Below are 18490 nucleotides of genomic sequence, written 5' to 3'. Positions count from 1 at the left end.
GTGGCAGCGGTCGTGAGATTGTCGCATGTTGGTGGTGGCGATCTTGTGCCGTGACATGCCCCTCTTCCAGAAAGTTCCTCCAGTCTCTAGAAGGTGGGAGGGTTCCAGAAGCCTTTACACATGAGGTGAACTCATTACCTCACTCCCAGGCTGACTCATCCCAGGCTGCTTCCCAGCCCCTGTCTAAAGAAAAACAATAACGCCTATGTAGCTTACTTAGAGGGTGCTACAATGTTTTTTTATTTGCTGTTTTTTTTACCACAAAGGTGGAGTTACCCTTTAAAGATTGGAAAAATGCAGTGCATTACATTTTTGTTTTTGGGCTTAGGTATACTTTAAAAGAAAAGTTTCCTAAGAGTTTCCAAGAAGGAGCCTGCCATTATGACTTCTATTTCTGCAAATGCTATTATCTGGCATGCAAGCTGACCCTTTTGCTTCAATAATTGTGTAATAGAACCAGAACAGTTATGCAGATTAGGACTAGGGGTGCACCAATACCGGTATCGGTGGCGATATTGAGTGTTTTTACAAGTACTCATGAAAATGCTCTCAATACCGGAAACTAATACTTTATGGTGCGTTTTGAGTCAATACAAATTGCACCACAAAGATTGGCATGCAATTTGAACAGGAATTTGATTCCTGCCCAAATCACATGTGGTTCCCCACTGCTCCTGTGTGAACCCAGTCTTGTCATAGCCCGAGTTCACACAGGAGCAGTATGGGGAACCTCCCTGCAGGTATCCCATGCTGAGCGGAGAGTGGGCGTATGGGGATGTATACTATGGAAGCAGATGGTCCATATTTTCAGAGGTAGGAGAGGAGAGAAAGTGGCAAGGATTTCAAATCCCCACTGCTTTCTCTCCTCTCCGTTCAGGGATGACAGTTGGGGCTAGAAGGCTTTTGATTGGTCAGAACCATCACATGGATGGTGCTGACCAATCAGATGCCATCTAGCCCCTACTGTCATCGCTGCAAGGGGAGGAGAGAAAGCACCAAAATTCATGACTGCAACACACCTGCAGGATATAATAGAAGTCTATGGCAAAGCTCAGTAAACCCAGGAAAGTTGCAGATGCACTGCGCTGCACCCATGGTACAGGTAAACCAAAACACATCAGTGTGAAAGCAGCCTTATAGGGGGTTCAGAATGTAAGGGTTCATTTACATTTGCAGTTTGGGGCGTGGTAAAAGCCCATAGTTAAGATGTGTTTTTAACACCCCTGCCCCAACCACACCGCCTTTAGCTGCAGAGGCCAGAGGTGTACACATGTCGCAGCAGGAGTTATATGCCCTGTCATGGTTGGTGGGTGTAGCACCTGCCAAGCATGACCCATAAAAGTGAAAGAGGCTGCTCTGCAAGTGCCCTGCAACCTTGTGCAGTACAGCAAATAAGGGGGTAAAGCAGGAAGCATTGTGTTGCTTCTGATTTAACCCCTTTGACCCCACAGAAGCATGCAGTTGCAGGACGTTTGCAGAGTGGCACCATTTACTTGAATGGGTTACGATTGGCGGGTGGTAGCACCCACCAAAAGCAACAGGGGGTTTAATTCCTGCTGCAGTATGTGTACACCCTTGGCTGCTGCCTGGGCAGCTAAAGGAGGTAGTGGTTGAGGACAGTAAAACCACGACTCAACCGCAGGTTTTTACCGCCTCACAACTTTATTGGGCTCATTCAAAAGTACAGCAGGCACAGCTGCTCTTCTGAAAAGCGATCTGAGTGTGTTTGACAGGTGGTGAGGAAGCAATATATTGCCTCTTCACCACCTTATTTAAACCCATGATTGACATACAACACACGCAATTGTGACACAGTAGTACGGCAATTAGAGGTTTAAATCAGGTGTAAGGAGGTGACACTGTGCAAGGCAGGTAGATCTCCACCTCTTCAAGGTTGCCTACCGCTGGTCTAGCACATACAGCCCACAGCTATGCCTCTCCCCTGTCACAATGTGGAGGATAGGCTGCACCCATGGGCTCAAGGAGCAGCTGCTTTGGGTCCCACAACAATGACTAGATGCAGGTCAGCTGCCCCTTTTGTCCCGTGCACCCAGACCTTGTTGTGGGAGCATTTTTGTATGCACGTGATTGGGTGTTGGTAGTCGACAGAGCTTCACCTCATTCATGAAGCTAAGGGATAATTCACTTACAGATGCAACTGTACTTGCAAAGAGAATGGTCTATTTGCCAATAGTAAATCAACCCAATTGTCTCAGAGATGGGCAGTTTTATTCACTTAGCTGGGTGTGGTGCCTAGCTTGTTAGTTCAGTTTACAGAATAGGTTCAGCTGTGCAAATTCCCCACTTTCACAATATACAAGACTGCAGACAGTTTAAGAGGACATCCTCCCTTAGTAAATTTTAAATAAAAAATTAAATGTTACGCTAAGTGTGAAAGAAACAGATTCTAAAAATTAATGAATCATGTGAACAACTATACATACACAGTACAATGTGTAAATGAATGCCTATAAGTGATATCATATACGATCCATATAAGGAACAATAGAATGTTCAAAGTCCACGTGACTGACAGCTTCCACAAACACTTTGTGAAAAAGAACATGCGTTTTCTTGAGTGCAATATTAATAGTATTGAGCTTCTTTTCATCCAATGAATCACCAACGTGAATGAACCACCACCATAAATGTAAAATGGAGGCTTACCAGATGAGAAGACCCTTGTTATGGGGGTCTAATAAGGCTCTATATAGATGTAACTCCCTCCGGACCTCTATGTTGTAACCTGGGACCCAGATTCCACTTAGGTCAGTAAGCCATTCTCATAGCAGAACCAAGACAGTGTCAAATAAAACACGCCTCTCATAGTGCAGTAAAGACTAATGTGCCTTTATTGTGCAAGTAAAATCCTACTTATAAAACATAGAAGGAATATCAGCATTCAAATACAGCTTCCAAAATAGTGGACAGTGCGATGACGTCAGAGGAAGGCTCCGCCCGACGCATTTCATCATCAATAGACATCTTCTGGGGCTAGGGAACCACCCTCTGTCATTGCGCATAAATAGACAAGCCTCAATTTGGAACTCGGCTTGTGACCCTGACTATTCTCTGCCTGCTCCTCCGGTACCTCACTGCCCGCACGTTGCTGACCTGGCCTGCCTGACTACGCCTGACACTACCCAGACGATCCATCCATCCTGCACGGATCCAGTCACTACTGTCCAAACCTGCCAGCCCCTTCACATCAGGCTTTCCCCCGATACATACCCTCGGCGGACCCCTCTACCACAGTTGGGTGCACTCAGGGGCCGCGACCTGGTCTTAGTCCTGCACCAAGTCCATCCCCACCATCAAGGGCTCTGGTGAAAAGGCAGACTGGGGCTTAGGAGCCACCATGGGAGGCGTTTTTACACTGAAGTTGATTGGAAGCATTTTTTTTACATTGAAATCAATGGGAGGTGTTTTTACATTGAAATATATGGGATATGTTTTTGCATTGAAGTCTATGGGGGGGTGTTTTTGCATTGAAGTCTATGGGAGGTGACTTTGCATTGAAGTCTACAGCAGGCGACTTTACATTGAAGTCTATGGGGAGCGACTTTGCATTGAAGTCTATGGGAGGCAACTTTGCATTGAAGTCTATGGGAGGCGACTTTGCATTGAAGTTTATGGGAGGCGACTTTGCATTGACGTCTATAAAAGGCGACTTTGCATTGAAGCCTATGGGAGGTGACTTTGCATTGAAGTCTATGAGAGGCGATTCAGTCCAATTGTTTGATAGACTTCTGTTGAAGGGAAAAATTTTGTCGACTGGCAGCTGCAACCAGTCATCTGCAGTCACTGATTAGTGGCGGGTACAGCTATAAGAATGTGATGTCACAGTGGGTAGGATTCTTCCATCTTTGTATTGACTTTGTATTGAAGTCTATGGGGAGCGACTTTGCATTGAAGTCTATGGGAGGGAACTTTGCATTGAAGTATATGGGAGGCAACTCTGCATTGAAGTCTATGGGATGCACCTTTGCATTGAAGTCTATGGGAGGCAGTGTGTGAACCCAGGAGCCAGGACACATTTTTTAGTGGCTATGGCGACCTGGTGTCTGAGATTTGTAGAGCCCTTGCATAGCGTGAATGTGCCTAGTGTTATTGACTGCTCTAGCAGAAACTTAACTCAGTAACTAATAGGCATTAAGATGTATTTACCTCTTCCCACCGGTCGCACGCATATATGAAGCCTCTTAGCAGGCGGGCTTTAACACCAAGCAGCTGCATATACGCTTCTTTATGTAAACAGTTTACTGTGCCGAGTGAAAGATGTGTCTATTTTCATGCGGCTTTGGTCCGCTCATGTGATCTCTCCTGTGTCAGCCATCAGCCGGCTTCAGGGAAGAGGAAAAAGCCCTCAACAATGACTGGTAAAGCCTGGAGCAGTTATGTAACCCATAGACTCCTATGGCCCATCTGTTGTTGCTCCCTTCTCTCCCCTGCAGCCCCTGCCACTGCACACAGGGGGCCGGATCACATGATCACATCAATCTATCCTGCACAGGTTAGTATGGATACGTATTAGGAGGGGGAGTGAATGTTTTTAGGATTATATTGTAGTTAGGTTGATCCCAAAATTCTACTTTAGGCTAGTCATGCACAGTAAGTGTTTGTTGAATAAAAAAAAACTAAAACTGGCCATACTGATCAAAATTTAGCCAATTCAGCAGGGACCGGCTGAATTTCAGTCAGTTTGTGGCCATCCTTGCTCAACAGAATCCAATTTTTTAATATACTTCTGTTGAAGGGACACGCTGGAAAAATGTTATCGACTGGCAGCTGCAACCAGTCACCTGCAGCTGCTGATCAGGGTATCCAGCTGTTAGAATGCTATGTCCCATGTGGGTATGATTCTTCCATCCATTTTGTTTGGATGGAGGAATCTGATCAGCTGGCTGAATAAAAAAAATAACCTTTTAACAGCTAGCATAACAGATTTCACAATCCACACAAACAAGTTGTATAAAGGAATCCACCCCACCAGGACATTTTGACAGCTGCACCTGCCACTGTCAGAATACACTGATTAGCAGCTGCAGCTGTTTGGATGCAGTTTCTGATCAAGAAACATTTTCCAGCATGTCCCTTTGACAGAAATCAATCAAACAATTGACTTCTGTTAAGTGGGGACTGCCATACACATTGATCAAAATTCGGCCGAGCCCTGCTGAAGCAATTTAATTTAGACCAGTGTATGGCCAGCTTTAGAGAAGAGGTTTTTAAGTGGAGATATGATCACTATCTATAAATTAATCAATGGTGACTGTTGTGTTGGTAACAAACCAGGGGCGGACTGACAACTCATGGGGCCCCCGGGCAATAGAGAATCATGGGGCCCCTGTGTCCTTGCCCAAAGTCAAAAAAGCCTATGAAAAAGGTACCAGGGGCATCTTATGGGGCCCCCTACTGACCCCGGGCCCTCTGGCAGTGCCCGAGTTTCCAAATGGTCAGTCTGCCCATGTAACAAACTATTTACTTTAAGGTTCTGCATGAGGACACACAGCCACGATTTGGAGGTTGAAGGAAAGGAGCTTCAATCTGAAAGCATTTTTTATACAAATCTATTTGTCTTCCATACATTACAAAATTTGTCAGGGTAAAGTTTTGCAAATATAATTCTGAATAAAAGGCTTGTTTCAATATTTGATCATAGACAGTCTTGTTTTCACACACTATAAAGTGATTTCCTCTGAAAAAACTCAGTATCTATTTTTTATTTTATTTTTTAGCTCTAATGCCGTTCCTGCTGTTTAGTCATGGAAATAAAATTTTCAGCATTGACAGCGATGGGACCAATTTCAGAACAGTAGTGCGTAACACGGGGTCTACAGCCTCTCTGGATTTTGATCATCAGGAACAAAGAGTCTACTGGCTTGATCTCAGCAAAGGTTTTCTTCAACGAGTTTTTTTGAATGGGACTAAACGTGAGGTAAGGTACATGGGAATGTATTGCAAAAATGAATATTCACAAGCACATTACAGTTCAACAAGTGTTCATGTTTGTAAATAATGGATTTGTGATATTTGGATAAACGAAGGGCAACTCCACCAAAACCTGACATTTTTGGTGGGCACTGATGATTTGGATTATTAACCAGTTCCTAATACTGTGTCTCATTGCTACAGTTTCTCATCTATACCACCTACTTTTATGCCTATATTTTTTTATAAGATGACACCCTCTTTCATTTACTCCCCAAGTATTTTTTATCCTGCATTTTGGAGAAGTCTTCTTGAAATCACATTATCTGTGCATGAAGCAAGCATGTGAACTTGCAACAACCTTGCAAAACTGAAATATAGTTTGGGGGGAAGTGGTCTATATATAACAATCCTACTCTAAAAAAATTATATTTCTCCATATAATACTTAAGCACATATATTATCTTAAATGTCATGGCATCTTACATGTGCATATGTGTATGTAACAAACAGAAATCTGCAACTCCGTTATGATTTTTCTACTAGCATGCAAGAACAGTAGTCTAGACTGACTGATCTGACATCTTTTTCCCTTGGCTCTGGTCACCCACAGATCTCTGCTTAGACCCACTGTTTACCAGAAATCAGCCTGATCCTCCTGTCCTCTGTCCAAATGAATTAATGTTTCTCCAAGTAACCAAACTAACACTCTTTTTGAAAAAAAAAAAAAATTAAAATAGCGCCAAAAGTGTTCACATGTGATCAATTGACATGAGCTGCTAAACCTTACCCTTAAATAAAGGTTGCAATCATAAAACAAAAAAAGGTAGAGCTATCAAATTAAATATCCAAATCAAACATTGATAAATAAAACAGTGAAAAAATTAATTTAAATGACCAAAAAAATGTCTTTAAGAATTTTCTCTTTCCATCAACAGTGAAGAATGTCCATCACCATAAGAACAGATTTGTGCAAATCCACCACCAACAGAAATGAATAAACTCACCAGAGCAAATTGCCAGTTAAATTATAAACCAGCAATTGCACTTGTTTGCTCTGGGAGCAATACTCTGCAGGCAGACTCAGCGGTGACCAGCTTTTCAAATTCTTCCTCTCTCAGCTTGTTGATGTAATATATTGCAAGTCAGGGAGACTCAGATATCCAGACACTTATTTATCCTCTCTGGGAGCAATACTCTGCAGATCTATAAACTCAGCAGCAAAAACTTCCAGACCGAATTCCAAGAACTTCGTACACTTCTGTAAGAAGCTGGCGTCTCGGCTTTCTGTGATTTTAACGAAATGTGTTTGTTGCTAGTGTCGGCTATGACACTGTTCCATGTGAGTGGATTATGATGCGTTTTTACAAATAAACGTGTCGTACGGTATCATACGACCATTTGCTTTGTTTATTCTTTTCTTTTCTGAGCCTGTGTACGAAGTTCTTGGAATTCAGTCTGGAAGTTTTTGCTGCTGAGTTTATAGATCTGCAGAGTATTGCTTCCAGAGAGGATAAATAAGTGTCTGGATATCTGAGTCTCCCTGACTTGCAATATATTACATCAACAAGCTGAGAGAGGAGGAATTTGAAAAGCTGGTCACTGCTGAGTCTGCCTGCAGAGTATTGCTCCCAGAGCAAAGTGCAATTGCTGGTTTATAATTTAACTGGCAATTTGCTCTGGTGAGTTTATTCATTTCTGTTGGTGGTGGATTTGCACAAATCTGTTCTTATGGTGATGGACATTCTTCACTGTTGATGGAAAGAGAAAATTTTTAAAGACATTTTTTTGGTCATTTTAATAAATTTTTTCACTGTTTTATTTATCACTGTTTGATTTGGATATTTAATTTGATAGCGCTATCTTTTTTTGTTTTATAAAACTCTTTTTGGATTAAGTGCGAGAGGGTAAGAACGTAGAAACATAGAAAAGTGACGGCAGAAAAAAGATCAAGTTGTCCATCAAGTCTGCCCATTTTTTTATACTCGTTTTGTATTTTTTTTTTTGTTAACTTTTTTGTCTGAGTATAGATCTATGTTTGTCCCAAGCATGCTTGAAACCATGTCCCTGTGTTCTTGATCTTGGTTTTATACTGAAAATAATGTTCTCTTGAACCTTATTCACCCCCTTGATGTATTTAAGATTTAAGAACCTCTGTCAAATATTTATTGGCAGAAATGTTTTCTCCTTCCCGTTGTTTTAATAGTTTAAGACAGAAGAGGAAGTGAGGGTAAATCTCCTTAACTGTGGCACAAACATCAATGAAACCAATTAGTTGTCACCAGAAAAGGCGAATCTTCTTTGCACAGAGAATAAAGACTCAAACTCAAACTAAAGATATTCAAGACTCAACTCAAACTAAAGACTTGGCTTTATAAATACTTTTTGAATTATTATATCAAATTGCTTTTGTATGCTGGAGCAGCATTAAACAATTTAATTTTATAGTCAAGGTTTAGTAATGCCATAATTTTTGAATTGTTGAATTGGTCGATGTTTTATATATGATGTATTTCAGCTGATTATGCTATGTAGCTTACTTCTCTGTATTGGCTCTGTACAAATTTTCTTTTTCAGAGAATGCGTGCTATAGTACAGGGAGCCACGCTATTTACAGTGGACTGGAAACACAAAATGATTTTCTGGTCTAACCAGAACAAAGGAACCATAGAATGGACCAGCTTGAGTGGGAAGAAGTCTCGAACGCTTTTGAGAGGTTTAGTTCATCCCACCTTCATTTCTGTTGATCCTGTGGAGGGGTATATGCTACTTTAGAACTTCATATTACTATATTATACTATAGCACAACATTTAATAATTGTAATAGTATAATTACAATATTTGTTACTGCCAAATTGGGTGCAGGGAATATAGAAATATATGTAGCGAATCTCATTTGTAAAACCATTGGTGAGTGTTACCTCTAGCAGCCACAAAATGTAGACCACCCCTTACTGCGTAAGGCCATTTTCATATGGGGCGAACTGCAGTTGACCATTAGGATCTGTCTGCTGATCCGCTGCTGATCACAGCAGAGCGGGCAGATGACAGGTCTGTGTCCGCTCAGTTTATGCAGAGAGAACTCTGACACAGCTTGCTTTGTTTTATGGGAGGCCAGGAGAAAACGGATTCTGCTGTCTGTTTACACCCGACTGCCCTATGATCTGATCTGCCTAGACAAAGGGTGACAGATCCCCTTTAGTTTTTTTTTTTAGTGGCCTGAATTGGATTAGGCAAGTGTAAAGAGACACAAGTCTGTTTACATATGCCGGTCCATAGGGCTGAATAGACCATCTGATCAAGTCTGCCTGAAAAACTGACAGGTGGACCTGAGCAGATGCCTGATGAGGGGTCTAAAGCTGAATTTTGAACAGATATAATGACAGGACCTATCAATGCAATTATGAATTCATTAATAAACCATTAAAGGGTTAGTTCATCTTTACAGAAAAAAATTAAAAGATGAAGTAACACCGTATATCCTCCCCACCCCACCCCACCCCACCTGTTTCTAGGCTGTCAGTGCCAATGCAGCCCGTGTAGTAGTTCAGTGTTTTAAAATTCCCCTGCTTCTCCCACTCTGCAGAGCTTCTAGGAGGGATCAGAGTGATCCTCTGTGCTGGTGCTCACCGATCTGCCTCCTCCCTATGTTCGCTGCCACATTTGGCACTTTTTTGGGGGGAATGGGTACCTGCTTTTGACAGGTACTTGCTCCCACTTCTATCTCAGTTCGACCCCCCCACAGCCCTCTGGGAAACTCAACAGGTCCCAGGGGACTGTGGACTATTCGTAAAATGCAGCGTGCTTCACTGATGTACAGTAGGAAACCGGCTGCCGGTTTCCCTTAGTCAAGATGATGGCACCAGCAACCAACAGCCAATTGAAGAACTGGCTCAGGGTGAGGACACCACTGGATGCCTAGACAGGTAAGCAATCTAATATTAAAAGTCAGCAGCCACAATATTTGTAACCGCTGACTTTTGATTTTTTTTTTGCAGGGGGGGGGGGGCGGGACCGGAACTTCGCTTTAACCTACTTTTAGGTTCTAGGAGAAGCACACAAAAGCCATGGATATATATACAGTATATATATACAGTACACTATATTGCCAAGAGTATTAGGATGCCTGCCTTTACACTTACATGTACTTTAATGACATCCCAGACTTAGTCTCTAGGGTTCAACATTGAGTTGGCCCACCCTTTGCAGCTATAACAGCTTCAACTCTTCTGGGAAGGCTGTCCACAAGGTTTAGGAGTGTGTCTATGGGAATATTCGATCATTCTTCCAGAAGCGCATTTGTGAGGTCAGGCACTGATGTCTCTGCTCTAATTCATCCCAAAGGTGTTCTATCAGGTTGAGGTCAGGACTCTGTGCAGGCCACTCAAGTTCCTCTACCCCAAACTTGCTCATCCATGTCTTTATGGACCTTGCTTTGTGCACTGGAGCGCAGTCGTGTTTGAACAGGAAGGGGCCATTCCCAAACTGTTCCCACAAAGTTGGGAGCATGAAATTGTCCAAAAAGTCTTGGTATGCTGACACCTTAAGAGTTCCCTTCACTGGAACTAAGGCAAAGTCCAACCCCTGAAAAACAACCCCACACCATAATCCCCCCTCCACCGTTCTCCTGGCAACCACAGAACCCAGACATGTCCATCGGATTGCCAGACAGAGAAGTGTGATTCATCACTCCAGCAAACACATCTCCTCTGCTCTAGAGTCCAGTGGCGGTGTGCTTTACACCACTGCATCCGATGCTGTGCATTGCACTTGGTGATGTGAGGCTTGGATGCAGCTGCTCGGCCATGAAAACCCATTCCATGAAGATCTCTATGCACTGATGTTGTGCTAATCTGAAGGTCACACAAAGTTTGGAGGTCTTTAGCTATTGACTCTTGGTGGCTAAGCTGCTGTTGTTCCCAGTTGTTTTCACTTTGTTATAATACCACTAACAGTTGACCGCAGGGGCGGACTGACCATTTGAGTACTCGGGCACTGCCCGAGGACCCAGGGTCACTAGGGGTCCCCATGAAATGCCCCTGGCACCTTTTTTATAGGCTTTTTTGGGTGTGCTTTGAGTCTGGGCAAGGACACAGGGGCCCCATGATCCCCTATTGCCCGGGGGCCCCATACGTTTTCAGTCTGCCCCTGGTTGACCGTGGAATATTTGCTATCAAGGACCTTTCACGTATGGACTTACTGTACAGGTGGCAACGGTACCGCGCTTCAATTCACTGAGCTCCTGAGAGCAATCCATTCTTTCACAAATGTTTGTAGAAGCAGTCTGCATGACTAAGTGCTTGATTTTATACACCTGTGGCTATGGAAGGGAATGGAACACCTGAATCCAAAGATTTGGAGGGGTGTCCCAATACTTTTGGCAATGTAGAGTATATGTATATATATACAGTATATATATATATATATATATATACACACAGACACACACTCAGTATATTATATATATATATATATATATATATATATATATATATATTATAAGTTAAATGAACACACTTTGCTTTCAGTAATAGTCTCCTTTTTAAAATGATACCAACATTGTGTTCTGGTACTATGATCATAACTATGTTTAGCTTGTACTTACTTGTCCTGACCACTAGTGGCCAAGGTGCATATTGCAGCAATTGTGCTTTGTAATTGTTAAATTGTCTGAGGTTGTTACAAGTTATCAAAGACCAGTTACAGTTACAAAAACAGTTGATTTCAAATAATTTCTGGGAAAATTATAGTAACAAATTTTACTTCCTACTATTACACAAATGTCTGAGTCTGATCCCCAGCATGAATTGCTTTGCAGATGAAATAGAAATTACTTTCAACATACGCTAATAAATGGAAATTTGTCACAATGCACACAACTGTGTGAGAAGGCTCATATGGAAGCTCCCATTCTTTCATTCTTGGACCAGATACTAATGCAATAACAGTGGGGGTTATTTACTAAAACTGCATGGGGCAAAATCTGGTACAGCCCTGTATAGAAACCAATCGCCTTCCAGGTTTTATTGTCAAAGCTTAATTGAACAGGCTGAAGTTAGAATCTTATTGTCTACCATGCACAGCTGCACCAGATTCTGAGTGCTCCAGTTTTAGTAAATCTCCTCCAGTGAGTCCTAACCACATCTTTAAATATTAGTGAAGTAATTTCCCCCAAAATAGCTTGCAGCCAGGAGTCAGAAAAATACAGTTTTTTACTAATGCTAAAAGACATTTTGCTTTGTCATATAGTTCCTGGAATGGATCAGCAGATCATTCCTTTAAAGCTAGACACTTTCCCAGAAATCAGGGATTTGGTTGAACACAATTTTGCAGATGACATTTTTTGAGCACCTCAATCCCAGTTTAAAGTGTAACTCCAGGATTTATCTTTATGTCAGTTTACATTGATCCAGCTTGGCACAATATCATTGTCCATATCTTATATCTGGAGGGTCACTGGAGATGCTGAAATCCCCTGTAATAGCCTGCACTACATAGAGCGATAGTCCTGTTCAAGCAGCTTCCACTTTTCACACTGAGCACAGGGGGTCATTTGCTAGGCACCAGTGTGGTTCAGAGAATGCCTTGTTTTTTTTTCAGTGAATACAAGGCAGTCTGTGATTGGACAAAGTTAGATTGTGACATCATACACTCTTCCTATTTGCCTCGTTCAAATAAGGTTGTACACCCAGCTTGTATAGTGTATGTACATTGTATGATAACCAAAATGAAATGTTTGTCCAGTAATTTTCTCTTGAATGTGTACATCAGTTTAAAATCATCAAGTCATCCTAACAGGCACTGCAATGTAATATGTCCATCCGTCATGCCATGTTTTAAGCAGGCACTTTTTAGTGGTACTTAATGCAAAAATATGACATTATCTAAACTTTCTATTATGAATTACCATGCATATCTTCACATTTGAATTGGCATCTCCTCTGACTGTGCTATTAGTTATATGTCTCCTTTTTGATTTTCAGTTTTCTGTTCTGGGCATCTGGGAGTCCAGTTTCTGTCATTGAAAGATCCAGTTTGAATGGAACTAATGTGATGTCTGTTATTGTAATGAAAGGAGAACTCAAAGCCCTAGCACTGGATACACATGATAAAAGCATCTACTGGGTTAGGTCTGAACTCGATGCTGCAGAATCAAGCCTTGGCACATGCACTTACCACGGGGAGTCTGTAACTGTAATTAAGTATTTAGCCATGTAAGTTTAAACACACATTAAATGTCCAACATTTATCATGTACTTTCTTTCCCATGCTCCTTGCATATTCACAATTCATGAATGTCTAGCTTTTATATTCTGTTTTAGATTGAAACGTACTGTATGTAGACCATAAAACAGGATTATAATACAATCTGGGGAAGATTTCCTAAAACTGGTTAAAATCTGGTGCAGCTGAGCATGGTAGCCAATCAGCTTCTAACTTTAGCTTGTTCAGTTAAGTTTTAGCGATAACACTTGGAAGCTGATTGGTTTCTATGCAGAGCCACACCAGTGCAACAAAGAAAATAATGGGACTGGAGAACCTCAGTTAGGAGGAACGACTGCAAGCATTGACCTTATTCTCACTGGAGAAAAGACACTTAAGAGGAGATATGATTGCAGCATACAGATACCTTAGTGGTTATTCTAGCATGGGGAAAAAAATTGTTGCGTTTCAGGGAGCCTAAGAAGATCCTATGCGGTTTGCCAACTCAGTGAAATTGGAGGCCAGTCAATGAAATTGGAGGATAAGTAGTTCAACCTTAAACTACTTAGGGGGTTCGTTACTATTTAGAGCAGTAAGGATGTGGAGCTACCTTCCACAATCAGTGGTGTCAGCAGAAAGTGTCAATAGTTTAAACAAAACTCTTAGATGGGCATCTTAGCAAATGCATTATACAAGGATATAGAAAATGGTATTAACATAAAGACTCACACACCCATACAGATTGAACTGGATAGACTAGTGTCTTTATTCAACCTTACCAACTATGTAATGCAGGCCATAGACGGGCCGTTTATCAGCCGAATTTTCGGCCGATAAACGTAAAATCGGTCAGCCCCGTTGCCGATGCTGCCACCAATGTCCATGAAAAATGGCGTTTTATGTGGATTTTCCAGCATGACCGATAAAAATAAATGAGAAGATCCGCGAAAAATGGCCGACGGGCTGGCTCCACTAATGACATGAATATCGGCCGATTTTTCGTGTGGACGAAAATTTGTCCGATAAACAACCCGTCTATGACCTGCATAACTGTATGTAAGATTTTTCATGTTTCAGTTTTAGTAATGCCCTTCCTCCACTGTGTACTGCATAAAGAGAACATTTCCTACTGATCATTAAGTTATAATAAAGCAAGATTCTCAGATTGCGAAAGGAAAACCCTTTTAGATTTCACTTTTTTTTCCCAAGTGTAGAATATTTTAACTCTGTTTGAAGCTGAATACTTGTATTTCAGAATGCAATGGGTATACAACTTTTCATGCCTAACAGCTTTAAGACCCCCCACCCCCAAACCAAACCATATAAACTTTACTTAGTAGCACGTAAGGTGTCCTAAAGTGTGAGGAAGGAATGCTAAATTGTCCTCTCGGTCATTATTATGTGATAGGCACTTTTTAGCATGCCTTTATTGCTATTATTGTTTGATAAAGCAGAGCCAAACTCTTGCTACTGTCCAATCATTATTATTATTATATAGTATTTATATAGCGCCAAAGTATTTGCTCAGCGCTGTACAATAGCAGGGGGACAGAACATGAGACAGGACAGAAACAATACAATACACGAGGGGTTCGAGGGCCCTGCTCTTTCGAGCTTACAATCTAGGATCATCATGTATCTGTTTTGGTAAAATCACATCCATTTTTACTAAAATGATCTTCTAAGTGGGGCAATTTGTAATGTAAATTTTTCTTGATGAAGGTTAAGCTGCTCATACATCCATAGATTTCCTTCATTCAGCCTGCGACTTACTGAAAGAAATCTAGCTCACTGTAACTAAATAGCCTAGATGGACAAATCTCCCACCGCAACTGTCAGCATACCTGAACAGTGCCTGCATCTGATTGGTTGCAGGTACTGTTTGGCCAAGAATTTTCTACCCGGCTCTTTTGATTTTTCAATTGAAGGATGTCAGACAGAGTGATGCTGACAGGGCTACTCACTGATTAATTTTCAGTCAGTACATTTCAAACTGGACAAAATTTGCTGACTGTACAGCCAGCTTTAGTACAGTTTGCATTAGGATGGCTTTGCCCAAGATTCACCAAATGACTGGTGAAATGACTTTGAATAAGGCAACTGGTACATTGGAGATTAAATTAACCAACACTGAGACTTGATTAGGCAAATGATCACAATTAAGTTTTACAACTCCTTAGGCCATTTGGAACAGATGTTCTCCTGTGAAAATTACAAATCAGCAGCCTGCACGATCACATGGATTGTTTGGAACTATTAACTGCTCCTCAGATTTCGTTATGAATTCTACTTGATGGGCCTTTTTTTCTGGCTCTTGTCCGTGTTACTAGAATGGACGATCTGGAGGTGGAGTTAGGCTCCTTCTTCTCTACCCTGTCCCCCCCAACCCCTTCTTGTTTTCCTTTCTTTCTCTTTTTTTCTCTACCCTTAAGCAGACCATACCATTGGTTTGCAGGAAAGAAATTTGCTCGGTTCCTCCATCAACACAGACAGTGTTGACAGGGGAATCCCTCCTGCCCAGTCATTGTATTCTCCTGGGGAGGGGCGGGGGAAGCCATCCCTGCTGGGAGAAGACTATTGATTATTGTTAATGTCTATATCAGCCGCTAGCAATAATCGCGTGTAAGATCGATCAACTTGGTACCTTCAGCCTGCCCATACATAGTTCGAATCTTGGCTGGTTCCTGCTGAATCGACCAAGATTCAAACTGTCTATGGCCAACCTTAATTCTTCCCTACTTATTCATAGTCATCACCAGGGGCGGACTGACCATCTGGAAACTCGGGCACTGCCCGGGGGCCCGGGGTCTGTAGGGGGCCCCATGAGATGCCCCGTTACCTTTTTCATAGGCTTTTTTGAGTTTGGGCAAGGACACGGGGCCCCATGATCCCCTATTGCCCGGGGCCCCAATGAGTTGTCAGTCCGCCCTTGGTCATCACTTACTTGTTAATCATTGCTTTGTTGTGTGATAATGTAATTGGCCTTGCAAACCTAAAGGTGCAGCAGACTCATTATGGAGTGGCCCTATATCTCAACCTCCTTGGAGACCACTTTCTTATTTACAGTTACTATGACCTTATTGTTAGCTATTTTAGCTTTATGGCAAATGGGTCTGCTTATGTTTGATCCAGAAGTTACTTTTTCTATAACTTCTAATGTTTGTATTAATGTACTACTACGCCTGGAGTAGACTATTTGTGACTTATTTATATTGCCTAGTTATGTCAATACATACCTCATGCTTAAGTCCTTTGAATGTGATATGTTCTGTACTGTACTTTTTGTATATACAATTTGATAATAACAAACAGATTAAACATAATTCTGCTTTACAGAACAGATGTAGAAGAACAAGCTCTAATAATTTATGCCATTTCAAGAATTAATGTAATTGGTTGATGGACTTTATTTTAATTTCTTAGGGCTTCAAGACCAAGTAATGTAGGGCTTTCAGTCTTTTATGATCACATCTACTATTCAGAAAGGAAATCTGCTTCCATCAGAAAAATTCATAAATATACAGGAAAAAATTCCACTGTTATTAACCTAAAACCATACATTGTGGATGTCATCGACATGAAAGTGATTGCTCAGCTGTCACATACCAGTGAGGCCACTTACTCAGAGAAATCTGGTAAGCTGATTCAATATTCTATTCAATTCAATTTATCATAATGACTGCTATTTTTAGCCATCTGACTGTTATTTTAAGCTCACAATGGTTGTCATTGCTGTAAATAACACTTTTTACGACAAACAGCTATTGATAAAGCTGGGTGAGTCCATTACTAGTTTGAATGATGACTCATACTTATGTCTTTGATTCTTGTCTCTTCTGATTTCTTTTTTAATTTAAAAAGGAGAAATTTTGCATTTGTAAAAATTTTCTACATGTCAGTAAAGCTGGAATTGCTGTGGAAAACATTTTTTAGTCCTCATGCTTTTGTACATAATTAGGCTGACTGGCTTACTATATTTGACCCCTTTTTTTTTTTTGCACACAATACACAGATTAAGAAGTGACCAGGTGTTTTTTACAGCCTCCCAAAATACTTCTACATAAAAACCTGCAGGGAAAAGGTAAAAATACCTTTTTTTAGCAGCTGGCAGTTTGTATTCATGATAGAGCTTCCTAAAAAGTAGTAGTTACATTGGTGACAGAGAAAGGGATAAAGTGCAACTGTGCCCATACTATGGACATTAAAGTATATTCTTAAATAAAGTAAAAGAGATTTAAAACAAATCATTACTTACCTCTTTAGCTACTTGTATTGTGAAGTAATTAATTCTTAAAGATCCTTAAAAAGCACAACTCTATAGTTAGGTTTCTTCTTTCTGTTTTCAACTACGTAGAAAAACTTGCTGTTTGTTTAAAGTAGAACTAAAGACAACACTCTTATTTAATTTTGGATAGAATAAAGGAAGGTTATAACCCCTGTCAGATTTTTTTTTTTGCCATCTATGTCCTATTGGGGAGATTTCCCTTTACTTCCTCTCCTATGGCCAAAACAGGAAATGACTCATTTTTTTTTTCAATAAGCTAATGGACTGAAAAAAAAAATGAACAGATTCCTTCATCCACACAAACAAGGTGGATGGAGGAACACTCTTCACCGGGGCATAAGCTTCAGTTGCTGATCGATAAAAGTTTTCCAACATTCCCGTTCAAAAAATGGGTTGAACAAAAAAAAAATGAACAGATTTCTTCATCCACACAAATAAGGTGGATGGAGGAACGCTCCTCACCGAGGCATAGGCTTCAGCTGCTGATCGATAAAAGATTTCTAACATTCCCGTTAAAAAAATCGATCTAAGGATCGACTTCTGTCCAACAGGAAGAGATACACATAGATCGAAATTCAGCTGGCCCCTGTGGATCTATTTGCATTTTGATCCATCTATGACCAGCTTTAATGTAAGTACTTTAGTGTGCATTGTCTGGATGCAGGTTCAATTTGAATTGTAAATCCTTTACTTTTAGACAGAGTGGGGAAGGAATAGAGCCTCTGTCAGATTTTATTGGTATGTGTGTCCCCATGGGGGAGATTTTCCTGTTTGAACACCAGTGGACAGGAAAGAGTAGGGATTCGTTCAGGTTTTGTTACCATCTGTGTCCCAGTAGAAAGCATTCCCTAGGTGTCCTAGTGACAGCACAAGAAATGAAGGGAAATCTTCACACTAGGGTGCAGACACCATTAAAGGGGTTCTAACCTTATCCCAATATATCAAAAACTAAGCTGTGACTGGATTTCAACTTGACAGGTGCCACATGTATGAAGTCAAGCAATTAAATACATTGGTGTTCTTACACTAACAGAAGATAGGTAAAGGGAAAATTGCTCTCCATCTCCCGAT

At 41.1% G+C, this 18490-nt stretch overlaps 1 protein-coding gene across 4 annotated transcripts in view; it reads left to right on the top strand.

Annotated features, from left to right (window-relative positions):
* EGF (epidermal growth factor) overlaps positions 1–18490 on the top strand; it is a 186922-nt gene that overhangs the window by 57575 nt on the left and 110857 nt on the right. For 3 of the 4 annotated variants that reach the window (XM_089668511.1, XM_089668510.1, XM_089668512.1), the window contains 4 exons: positions 5739–5938; positions 8509–8690; positions 12915–13145; positions 16558–16769. In XM_089668511.1, the coding sequence (XP_089524637.1) occupies positions 5739–5938; positions 8509–8690; positions 12915–13145; positions 16558–16769 (825 nt within the window). Of the gene's footprint in view, positions 1–5738; positions 5939–8508; positions 8691–12914; positions 13146–16557; positions 16770–18490 lie in introns of those variants that run through there. The other variant, XM_089668513.1, reaches the window with a different exon arrangement.

Source organism: Staurois parvus, unplaced genomic scaffold (genome assembly GCF_062004578.1).
Source record: "Staurois parvus isolate SC_StPar_1 unplaced genomic scaffold, SC_StPar_1.0 ptg000058l, whole genome shotgun sequence".
Classification (NCBI taxonomy): domain Eukaryota; kingdom Metazoa; phylum Chordata; class Amphibia; order Anura; family Ranidae; genus Staurois; species Staurois parvus.
This window is presented reverse-complemented; position numbering and strand designations above follow the sequence as displayed.